The 11,823-nt window shown below is 38.9% G+C and overlaps 3 protein-coding genes across 3 annotated transcripts; 1 reads left to right on the top strand and 2 right to left on the bottom strand.

The window, feature by feature from the left end:
- Positions 1 to 1,457: 1,457 nt before the first annotated feature.
- On the bottom strand, positions 1,458 to 7,468 carry LOC110894288. The gene is made up of 2 exons (XM_022141492.2): positions 7,313 to 7,468; positions 1,458 to 6,314 (listed from the first exon to the last, which is right to left on the bottom strand). Exon 2 carries the CDS (start codon positions 6,310 to 6,312, stop codon positions 3,493 to 3,495), a length of 2,820 nt encoding a protein of 939 aa, XP_021997184.1. The 5' UTR covers positions 6,313 to 6,314; positions 7,313 to 7,468; the 3' UTR covers positions 1,458 to 3,492.
- An 827-nt stretch (positions 7,469 to 8,295) lies between these two features.
- On the bottom strand, positions 8,296 to 8,924 carry LOC110896446 (protein EARLY FLOWERING 5). The gene is made up of 2 exons (XM_022143787.2): positions 8,766 to 8,924; positions 8,296 to 8,697 (listed from the first exon to the last, which is right to left on the bottom strand). The coding sequence occupies exons 1-2, from the start codon at positions 8,877 to 8,879 to the stop codon at positions 8,470 to 8,472; spliced, it is 342 nt and encodes a 113-aa protein (XP_021999479.1). The 5' UTR covers positions 8,880 to 8,924; the 3' UTR covers positions 8,296 to 8,469.
- A 797-nt stretch (positions 8,925 to 9,721) lies between these two features.
- Positions 9,722 to 11,155, top strand: LOC110892532 (putative UPF0481 protein At3g02645). The gene has a single exon (XM_022139689.1). It carries the CDS (start codon positions 9,722 to 9,724, stop codon positions 11,153 to 11,155), a length of 1,434 nt encoding a protein of 477 aa, XP_021995381.1.
- Positions 11,156 to 11,823: the final 668 nt, after the last annotated feature.

The raw sequence follows: 11,823 nt of genomic DNA, 5'->3' as shown, positions 1-11,823 counted from the left end.
GAACACCTACCATGTCCTGATGGTAGGAGAAGACGACTTCTCCACCTCTGCGCGTCTTGCTAAAGATTTCCGTGGTACTGGGAATCTTTGGGCTGCCAATTTTTGGGCCACCTCCGAACATCCTGCAGGTAATTTCTTTCTTATTCGTTTTTTCCTTTGTTTGATTTTATTCTAATTGTTGTTATGGTTTAATTTGTTCAGGTTCAGATCAAGTGAAAAGAAGGGGTGCTGCGGAGTGGATCAAGCTTCTGAAGGATGCTGGTGCGAGCATTGGCTTCAGTATCCCTGCACACTCCATTGCCACCGACGACTGGGTCAGGGGAAGAAACCCGAACGATGCCGAGTCCACGGAGCCCCTTTGGTGTTTTGACCGGGTTGTCTTCTACCAGCCACGTCTTGATTATCGTCTTCTAGGCTGTTTCCTGTTCCAAGCCAGGAGGGTCCTCAATCACGGCGGCCAGGTTCACCTGCTGAGCCGTCCCGCCAACCCTAAGCAGCCCGACAAAAGCCCACACAAGACTTGGCTTCTGGAGAAGCTTGGGTTTGAAAAAGGGTTGGTCTGCTCCATGCAGATCGAAATCCCATAGGGTGGTAAAAAGCATAACCATCCTTGGACGCTTGTGGTCTTCACCCTTCCGGTCCCGGTGGTTCCTGTTGAGGAGAATAGCAAGGTGTGATAGTTTTGGAGCAGAAAGTAAGATGGTTGCTAGTAAATAAGTTTGGTCTTATAGTACTTTTTAGTGGAGATCTTGTGACTTTGGTGATTCTTGTGATGTGGTTCAAAGGTTGTTTTTGAAATGGACATGTTTCCATGAATTTAGTTGTAACATGATCACTATTTGTGTCGAAATCCTATCTTTGAGCACAGTTTAACTTTATGTCAGTCAATCCATTTGCCCTTGTTAGCGAACATTTTGTAACCAAAAAAACAAAACAAAAAGCGTCGAGGGGATCTTTTATTAAAAAATTTAAAAATTCAGTTTTTATCGTATATATACAGTTATGAACGGACATATATAAAAATAATGAAGGAAATTAGAATCTTTGCTTGATATACAGTTCAAAGTTCTTAATAATACTTTGCTTTCTTCTTCTAAGTTCTAAACTCAATTATGAACTGATAGCTATATTAAGAAACATGGCTATGTGTGGAAAAACAATTTTAGAATTCAAATATGCATTTCACGACTCGTATAGTGTTATGAAGTTCTTTGTTTGGAGTCTTTAATGTATAACGATTGCTAATTGAATTGGAATGAAGGTTGAAATTTGGTGAAAGTTACAAGGTATCAGGAGTTTTAATGGCAAAGGTTGCAAAGCGTCTGGAGTTTTAATCAAGATGTAAGATTATGAAAATACCGTTGCTGCTGATGGCCAACTCACAGAAGGTTGTAAAGTGTTGAAATTTGCAAACGACGTGGATGTAGATGTCCAAAGGTTTCTTAAAGTGGCCAACAGTGATTTTGGGGTCTGACCACAGGGTTGTAAACTAACATTTATACTGAAATGTATGGTTAAATAAATGATTTATGTTACAGGGTAGTTACCTTCGGAGTTGCGAGTATTGTCGTGTGGTCCATGGTCGCGAACCTGGCGCGTGAGGAGCTAGTATAGACAGTTACCTCTAAGGCTGCAATCATAGGGTAGTGACCTCGGGGGTTATCAATAGTTGTATAGACCGCTTATTGGTGAATGTAACATTAATTTTAAGCATAAAGGCTAATGTTAAAGTATGTTATGTAAAGCATGTAACGGTAACAAAAATGTATAATTAATGTTTTAAAATGTTCTATTTAGCGGGAATTAAGTCAACGTAACGTAGCTGACTTTTAATATACACATCAATTTAATATTTAGGTTGCTAGAGAGCTTCTTTGGATAGCGATGGCATTGAAGTTATGTTATATTTTGTCTAGGGAACTTTGAATTATGGTTGTATTATAGTTTTTGAATGATAGATTTGATGTTTCCGTTGAGAATGTTTGTAATATTCAGTTTAACAACTATATTGCTAAGAGTAACTTCAATTTTCAGTTTAACAACTATTGCTAAAGAGTAACTTCAACGTATGAGATGCCCCGAATTTGTAACATTTTAGACAAATAATTTTTATTTTAATATAACAAATTAAATTATATAATTTAGAATTCTCTTACCTTTAATACACTATGATATATGTAAAAAAATTTTATCTGAGAAGAAATAATTTTATTTTAAATTTGATAAACTTAAAATTAAATTAAAACGACATAATGTTTAAACATTAAATTGTTTTTCTATTTAATTAGTATTCGTTTTTCCAACCAAACCAGTTTGTTTCAGTCGCTGATATTGCAACACTTTTGTTAGTCATAAATTTTGGTCGCTTTTATTCATTCGCATGTTAGTTAGTATCAATTTGCTTATTTATATCTACGTTTTAAACCCGCTTCATAGCACGATGAGAACCCACTAGTTTGAATTTATTTCTGTAAGTTACGTTTAGGCAGGACTCATTAAGTATTTTTTATTTGTCATCTAGCAACATCTAATGTTTTTACTTTGTTTTTATATAAAAGCAAGGGAAAAGATCAAATAGAAAGTTAATTTTGGCTAGGAAGGATAGGAAGCCATAGGATTATGACATGTGGCAAATTTTAAAATAAAGAGAAAGGGTATTTTAGTCAATCTCATCATTTCTTCTTCCTTCTTCTCCCTAGTTACTTCAAAACTCACCATTTTCAAAACCCACAATCTCCAACCTTTTCTTCACTTACTATCTCAATAATCACTACATTATAGTGTGATTTTCGTCATCAATCAATGATTCAACCACCCGATCAACGTGTTCTTCAGCTTTTTTCGAAGAAAACCCAGTTTAATTTCATTCAAAATCTCATTTTTTCTGGTGATTTTGAAGATAATCACTCGATTTGTTCGATTCAATCGCTGATAAGTGTTTCTATCATTCAAATTTCATCAATTGATGAAGAACCCGGCTTCGATCCATGCAAGAAATTCTTTAATTTCATTTTCACGATCCGGGTTTTTATTTAGTCATTGCGTTTTACGATCTTGGCGGGGGTCCGGGGGCGGCAGCCCCTGGTAGCGGGGTCCCAGGGGCGGCAGCCCCTGGCGGGGTCCAAGGGGCAGAGCCCCTGGCTGGGGTTGAGCTTATAACAATATGAAAATCAATTCTGGGACGCAGGTTCATGGACATTAATATCATAGTAACATGTATTTATGTCATCTACAAGAAATTCAACCAAGAAAACATATGGATGATCGTATTTCCAATTTCGTGAAAATGTGGAGCTTATATAAAGAAGGCATTGTTATCTTCTTCTTCTCCACAGACTTCTCATCTTCCACAACCAACCATGAGGTTCACCATCCCACTCTTGAGGCAGAAGAAAAGTGCACTCAGAGAACCCCGTAACAAATTCATTCCGCCTCTCCCTCCGAAACGAGCAACTCCCCCTCCTCCGGCCACTACTCCCCCTCATCCGGCCACTACGGAGCTCGCCATTCGTTCACGGTCTTCTCACGGGTTTCTTGAGCTGTAGGAGAATCTGAAGAAAGATTAGCAAATTCTGCTGTCTTCGCCGCCACAAACTCATCATCAAGAGCATTAAACTCCGCATTATCTTGACCAACATAAACAGGACGTTCCGGATCCGAACCGATGAAGATTTCATCAATCATAGAGAAATCGGTTTCGTCCGGAACTAACGGAGTAGCATCAATCATCTTCAAATCAACTTCATCCAATTCCTTCAGAGCTAGTACACGTTCATCAGACATCTCTGTAACATGTTCTCCCTCTTCTAATAGTTCACCCGTGACTGGATGATACTGTTGAACAGTTGAGGATTCAGGGAGGTCGGCAAACGCTTCCGGTTCAAGACTAACATGTTCAAACCCTGCCGAAGCTTCCAAAGATTCAGTCTGCTCAGACGGACCAGTAGTAGCTGTTGGAAGAGCAGTAGGAGCATCTTGAGACGTACCAGACCCACCTGCAGCACCGGATGCAGTTGCACCGGAACCTGAGGCAGCTGGTTGATCAGGATTTGCTTCATCATCGTCTTTGTCATCGCCACGCTTTGAGGGAACGATGCCTAAAGCGTTGCACCTTTCATTCCAAAGCGTACCTACTTTGTGATTAATTTTCTTGAAGTTTGCATGAACAGGCTTGAAGGCTTCTATTAAGCGATCATCACGATTTTTATAGCGCTCCGACAGCTCTTCATGCTTCTGCTTTAACACTTTTGCCTCACGCTCTAACACAGTGCTATGCCCTTTCATTATCTCAACTTCCCTATCACGAGCCCTGTTTGCTTCTTTCAGCCTTTCAATCTCTAGAGCTTGTTCTTTTATCTTAAGATTTTGAACATCAACGATAGAGACTAGCTTGTTGTGTGCCACCACATCCTGTGTTCGTTGTACACGATACTCTTCGATCTTTCTAGTATTCCGAACGACTAAGTTACCCAATTCACTGATTTGTTCGATCAGGAAGTGAATTTTCTCAGCTTCAGACAAACTAGACAATGTTTCTGCTAGAGTCGGCCGTGAAGGCTCAGGTCCTGAGGAACCAGACTGACCAGCTGGACCGGAAGTACCTGTTGGACCAGTAATAACAAGAGGAGGCCGTACGTGTGTACCTGAGACGAGAGTTGCAGGCGGCTGTTGATCAACAGTCGCCGTGCGTGTCCCAGAAGACGTCTGAGGAGAAAAGACCAGCTCCAGCATCTCTGATGTAGTCAATTGATCACTGACAGGTGGTAGCTGATGCTCTGGAGGCGTTGAATGCTGGATAGAAACAGGTATAGGGGCATCGCCAGCAGTTTCACCTATTGACCCTGATCCGTCCTTTGATTTCTTTGAAGCACGAATACCCTGTCTTCTTGCTTTCCTCTTTCTAATCAAACGAGGAGCAGCAGGGATATAATCCTCATCTTTGTCAGATTCTGCGGTTCTAACCGGTTTCTCTATTCGTTCAAAGCCACGAAAATTCCCACGCTGATCATAAGCCTTTCGCATCCCTGGAGGAGGATGATTATCATCCTCAGAAGACGAATCACCATCACCAGAACCTCCTTCATCATCAGAAGACGAACTGCTTTCATTCACCAACTTCCTCGGCTCGTCCACCTTACCTTTACCTTTGTCGGTCGTATCATCGCCTGACCGACTTGCAGGACCACCATATCCACCTGCACTACCACCTGTATCTCCAACTACAGTACCACCAATATCACTACGGACATCAGATTCGATGAACACTCCTTGGACTTCTTCCGCAGCAACATTCACATCAACTTCAACATGTGTTGCCGCAATGGAACTTCCAGCAGACTTCCTGCTCGATACTTTAATTCCGTGCTTAGCCCCGAGTTGTGTGTTAGCTAACGCAATTAACCTAGGCTCTTCGTCATCAGAATCACTTGCATCTCGACGCCACTTGTTGTTCTGTGGAGCCTCGTAGGTCGGAACATCGAGGTGACCAATAAGCTTTCTGACTGGATCGGATTCCTTGTACTTAGACATAGACTTGAAGATCAGCAATGTACGCTCGTTCATCGGATTAACTGGAAGAACATCTGCTTCAACCTTGGGAAGATCCGGAATCTGATCATCTATCATCATTTGCAAGAATCTTGGATATAACCAAAACTTGGTTGACGTCCGTTGATTTGCTGATGGAAGTGGCCTGCGGGCATTCTCTTTCAGATTGTCAAAGATGTAACGTGATATGTTGAACGGCTTGTTCAGAATTAAAGCCGTAAACAATCCCGTCAATTCAATAGGCGACAGATCGTATCCAGACCGTTTGTTGCTCAGGCAGTGAATAAGAATATGCAATAAGAACTTGTATCGTAACGGCATGGACCCTTTGTTTATCTGATTTGCTAGCACATTATCGGAGTAACATAGCCTCATCAATAAACCACGCTGACACTGTAAATCAATAGAAGTCGAATCTTCTGGTTGATCTCCCAATTGCAAACGCGCTCTGATGGTGTTCTCGGTGATCACCACGGGTTTCTCAGTAACGAATCCTCTTATCACTTCTTGATTATCCACTGTTTCAACCACAGCAGAATTCCAGAATTCCTTGATCTGAGACTGGTAAGCGGTGTGTTGAGTAGTAATGGCGTAGTTGATTCGTGCCCGGTGAAGATACTCCATTATCCCATCGAATTCCGGACTAACTTTGCCTTCCGGTTGCAAATACGCGGCCATGTTATGTCTTGGCTCGGACATAGATTCAACTTCGGACTTTTCTCTCTTAGTTGGTTTTGCCCGTTCCTTCTTCACTTTCGGTGCCATTTCTGTTCATGAAAAACAAAGACACGTAATGAGAAAATTGTCAAACAGTCATCAAGGATTTCATACTTAGAAAAATATCAATTTCTTGAAAAATTTCTAAGTGTTGGATTTTTTTTGATGGATTTTTTTCATACTTAGAAAAATATCAATTTCTTGATTTTTTTAGAATTTTTTGGATTTTTTTCTTATTTTTTTTATTTTTTATTATTTTTTGGATTTTTTATTATTTTTTGGATTTTTTAGAATTTTTTTAATTTTTATTATTATTTTTTATTTTTTAGAATTTTTTTTTATTTTCTGATTTTTAGGAAAATTTTTATTATTTTTAAATTTTTTATTATCTTTAAAATTTTTATTATTTGTGAAGCCAACATGTACGAACACTCGAATAGGATGAAAAATCTGTCTGTGATGCTCTTTTTGAGTTATCCATGTAACTTGCGTAATACCCATTATAACCCATGAATTATTTTAAATAGATATCATATAACCCATCCTGACTCATCCTTAGTTATTTCTTAACTCATCCTAACCCATTCTTATTTTTAAAATGACCCAAAATAACCCAAAAAACCCAAATGGGTTTTATTTGCCAGCCTAGTTACATATATATGCCTTGAAACAATTCAGTGAAAACAAAATTAGATTCTTCATTTTCAATAAGAGAGGCAATTCATGTAGGGAGCACTATGAGAAGAACAAAGCTTAAGGCTCAACCATCCTTCACTCGAGGTTCCACAACTAAACCTAAATCATATTACTAAAACGATAACCACAATCAACAGTCGCACACATCAAAACTAAAATAAAAAATGATCCACAAAAACCGATCACGAGATTCATAGATCATACATTAAGGAACGAATGTGTGATACTGTATCGTTAAGGCATTAAATTTGGGAGTAACAAATGCGGGAACGGTAGTAATTAGGTTTAAGCTAAACGATTTATGGAAAATCATTAGAATCTGAGATGAACATTAGAAACAATGAAAGCTTACGTTGAATTGTAGGGTGGATCCTCACCCTAAGCAGCTTGGATTGCAGTTCGGGCGGAGAAGGCTGCTACTGCTGCTGGGGCACAAAACGTGTAAACCAGATTGGTTTTGTAATGCCCTAATATAATTTCTAGGGTTTATACGCTTGGGCCTGGGCTCAAATGTTTTAACAAGCCCAAACCATACACTGTTTTAAAAATATTTTACATTTTACATATCTAGTGTTTTTCATGTCACCTATTTTGGTTAAACACTTTTGTAGAAAATACGTAGCAGGTAACATTACATGTTATGAAATATAGGGGTTGTTAGGTAACTTCTGAACGGGTAACTGCTGAACCAATAAGAAGTCTAAACCATTAAAAGTTAGTATAATGCTTAACCATTCAGAGACAAATGTCAGATCAATTCCGATAAGAGGTCTTAACCATTCAGAGTCAAATGTCAGATCAATTCCGATAAGAGGTCTTAACCATTCAAAGGCAAATGTCAGATCAATTCTGATAAGAGGTCTAAACCATTAAGAGCCAGTATAATGCTTAACCATTCAGAGACAAATGTTAGATCAAGTCTGATAAGAGGTCTTAACCATTCAGAGTCAAATGTCTAAACCATTCAAATATCTGCTCACGAAACAAACAGTCTGAACCATTACATGTTAAACTCATAAAGATATAAATGAAACATGTCATTAGCTATTTGTTGATAAGATCCTAGATTCTAAGAAAGAGCAGTTTCTAAACCACGTATCCCACAAATAAAAAACCACCACATAGTCTAATACAAAGATAGAATTTAGGAGTAGATTTAGCGAGTGGGTGACTTTGTCATTCTAAATGAAAATGTTTATACCAATTAAACTCGCAAAAGTTGTTTTGTCTTCATGCTTGTTAAACCACTGATTTTCAATCAAGCCACATTGATGTCGAAAAGACTGAAAACAAATCTGTTTATCCTAGCTTCAAGTTTAGCCATGGCTTGGCGTCTGATATTTGATATAGTTCCATACAATGTAAAAATCAAGGGACCAGTTAAAAAGCCTTAGATGACAAAATGAAATGTGATTAACGAGATAACAAGAAATACATCTAATCTCTAAAATCACCCCGACCGGACCACATAAGTTATCTCATCTACACATGCCATTCTTAATCCCCCCATCAGTTGTCAAGAGCACCAAGAGCTTTCATATCCTCCAAGAACGCCATGTAAGAATCATCTATGCTTGTCGGTTTGGCTGCTGATGAGGATGGTGGTTTGACAGTTGGCGGTTTCAGAACAGTTGGAGTTGGTGCTGGATGGGAAACTACTGATACCGACGAAACAGATGGCTTTGGTTTTGCCTTTGGTGCAGCAGACTCTCTCCTCACCCGTACCGATGCTGGCACCTGTAATACCCAAAAGAAATCAACTATCAAAAAAAAAAAAACTCTTAAAAGAAAGTATTGAGATTTACCATGGCAGTTAGTTGTGGAGTATGCTGAGCCAAAGGCCTCTTAACAACAGTGGATGCAGCTGATTTGACATACGAAGGTTTTTGAGGTACGGTTGGTCTATAAAACTCCTCCATTAGATGAGGCGGGGGGGCCGGGAGGAAGTGGCGGTCTCATCATTGGCGGAGGTCCAAACGGCGGCCTTGGCATCATTGCCGGTGGCATCATTCCTAGAGGAGGAGGTTGTTGGCCAGGCATTCCTAGCGGTGGACGCATGTCTAAATTTTTTTTTAAAATATAGCAATAGTATACTCGTTTTAAAGATAAAAAAACGCTCGTTTTTTTGGTGCAATTTTTATAAAAAAATAATGTCGTATGAAAGAGTTATTAACGTTTAAAAAATGGGAGGGAATTGGAGGAGAGAGAAACTATTGGCTTGAATTGACTAGAATGCCCTTGAACAAACTCACGCGCCTCTTTTCTTCCTTTCAATTTCCCTGATTCAATCTTAGCCATTGATTAACTTAATGGATGGTCAAGATCACTTCCTAAGCTTCCTAGCCAAATAAACTCTCTATTGTATCTCCACCCATAAAAGCAATGCATGATTAAGGGAGATAATAATTCTCTAAACGAATTAATATTTTATACTACAATTAGCACGAGTCCATACCAACTTTTATCTATATATAAACACATCACATTTACATAATTTGTGTATGCCAATTGCTAATTAAGTTCCACCAATTGTTACTATGGCTTCCATAGACCCATCCTTGATTTCAGACCCTGAAGAGCAAAAATGGGTTGTTGAAATCAGGAAAATCTTGATCCCTCAGCTCCAAATAGACATTGAAACCCCATCTGTTTCGTTGTTTCGTGTACCTGAAACCATAACAACAAAAAGCCCGAAGCCTATGAACCACAACAGATAGGGCTGGGTCCGATTCATCACTTTCAGCCGCGCCCATACAAGAAGATGGAGCAGAAAAAACTTGGTGTCATAGGAAAGATCCTATGGGACAACGAAGTTAAGGATTTCGAACTCACTGTCCTTAATAAAGTTAAAAAAATTGTCCCTATAGTCCGATCATGCTATGACATGTTCCTAAAAGGCGACGATGAGCACTTGGCTTGGATTTTCGCCATTGATGGTCTCTTCTTGCTTAATATGTTCCACACCTATAACATGGACACGGATAGAGAAATGGAAGAGTATCTATTTACCTTAAAGAACACAATCAAAGAAAAGATTGAAAGTAAAAGCATAAAGATTGAAGAAAGTGTGGACATTCCTAGACTTCTACTTCGTTATAAAGGAATCTTTGTCACTGAAGATAACTATATTGAGTGGGAACAGGCATTCAGTCTTCCTCATTATGAGCCCCAACTACCCAAAGTTGGTCCCGAGTTAAGATCAATGTTACAAGATGTAATGATGGTAGAGAACCAAGTGCCGTTTATCGTCTTGAAAGAGATCTACGAGGCTTTGCATTCATCGTCATCATCAGGTACTTGTTCCTCTCATGACTCAGCCAATAACGTGTTCTTTTCACCTTCCAAATTTCATATCTTTTGTAAGATCCATTCGCCCCTTAAGCTGTGTTCGAAGCGAATAGCCCCGTATAAGGTGGATCATCTACTCCAGTATATGTATTACTCTATAGTAGAAAACGTCCCTGTACGAAAACCAACTGAGTTTGTTCCAGAATGCAAAATATTTTTTCAGGCTGTTAATTTTGTTAAACAAATTCCATATAATGAGATTGTTCAAGCATATGAACAAACTATCTCAATTCTAGAATCTTTCTGCCAAAGTGAACCTGTTATCCCTTCAGCTTCCGAACTACACGATAAAGCTGGATTCAGGTTTTATAGCCTGGAAGAAGACCAAGGCGTTAAAAATATACGCATTTCTGGGAAGGATGTTTACCTGCCAACTGTTACTTTGAACACAGACTCAGATGTCATATTAAGAAATTTAGTTGCGTACGAAACATTAACAACAGCCAAGTCGCTGCCCCTTACAGAATTCATGTTTTTGATGTGTGCACTTGTTGTCAATGAGAATGATGTTAAGATACTCGAGAACGTTATCAAAGGTGACTTGGATGCGGGTGAAGTTTCCAAACTCTTTACTGAGATGCGCAGTTCTTTACCGCCCATTAAAATGGAAAAGGAATCAAAAGTACAGGTAGTGATCGATGAAATTAACAAGGTTTATAATAGTAGGCTGCAGATGAAGCCGTATTTGTTCTTCAAGAAGCTTGCACATTGGTTGCTGTCGGCTTTGAGGGTTATTGGCGGTTTTGTTGGATCTTCATGGAAGATTGTGGCTTTCATTGTTAGTATCGTGATGGTAGTCTTCTTAACGTTGCAAGCTTATTGTGATGTTTATGGATGCAACAAATAATTAAAACGGTCATATTTGGCCTAGCTAGCTTGGTCACCTTATGTTTTCTGAGTTATTATTATCTTTATCAGTGTGTGTTAAGTTAAGTTTCAAGTTTTTAGTAGCAACCTTTGTTGGGATGTTCGTTTTCAATAAGGATGTGTTGATCTGTCATGTTAAGTTAATTGGTTTACTATAAGCTCTTTTTATCAATCGACTATTTTATATCTAACTAGTGTTATTAAATCCGCGCGTTGTGCGGTGGGTTGGTATCAGTTCGTTTAATTACGGTACTCACACTCGCTATAGCAACCAATAGAGGAAAAAAATCATGATATTGTTGAATCAGTTCTGTTTTAGGCATAATGGAAAACATGAAAACATACCTTTGATTGCATCAGTACAGGCCAGCAGAGAATCCAGATGTAGATGTAGCAATAGTGTTTGACATAGTTGTCAGTTTGGTCTGGTTCCTCCTTAGGGTGCAATCTAATGATGGTGACTAAGAAAACCGAAAAGGGTATCGGTTGTAGGAGAGGAGGTCGAGCATTATGATGTTATGGCTAATAGGGTGTCTGATTGTGTAACTGAGTAACCCCTTAACCTCCATATAATTCTCCTTATATATGCACCCAAGAGGAAACCCTAATTAGTTAATAAGGGTAATTGGGCCCATCAACAATTACCAA

The sequence above is a fragment of the Helianthus annuus genome, chromosome 12 (assembly GCF_002127325.2).
Source record: "Helianthus annuus cultivar XRQ/B chromosome 12, HanXRQr2.0-SUNRISE, whole genome shotgun sequence".
Lineage (NCBI taxonomy): Eukaryota > Viridiplantae > Streptophyta > Magnoliopsida > Asterales > Asteraceae > Helianthus > Helianthus annuus.
The sequence above is the reverse complement of the archived record's forward strand: the minus strand, read 5'-3'. Positions and strand labels throughout refer to the sequence as shown.

Coding starts and splice junctions, on each gene's coding strand:
- LOC110892532 (XM_022139689.1), top strand. CDS start 9,722: ATGGAGCAGAAAAAACTTGGTGTCATAGGAAAGATCCTATGGGACAAC.
- LOC110894288 (XM_022141492.2), bottom strand. CDS start 6,312: ATGGCACCGAAAGTGAAGAAGGAACGGGCAAAACCAACTAAGAGAGAA.
- LOC110896446 (XM_022143787.2), bottom strand. CDS start 8,879: ATGGAGGAGTTTTATAGACCAACCGTACCTCAAAAACCTTCGTATGTC. Junction 8,698..8,765: donor CTCCACAACTAACTGCCATG/GTAAATCTCAAT, acceptor TGGGTATTACAG/GTGCCAGCATCGGTACGGGT.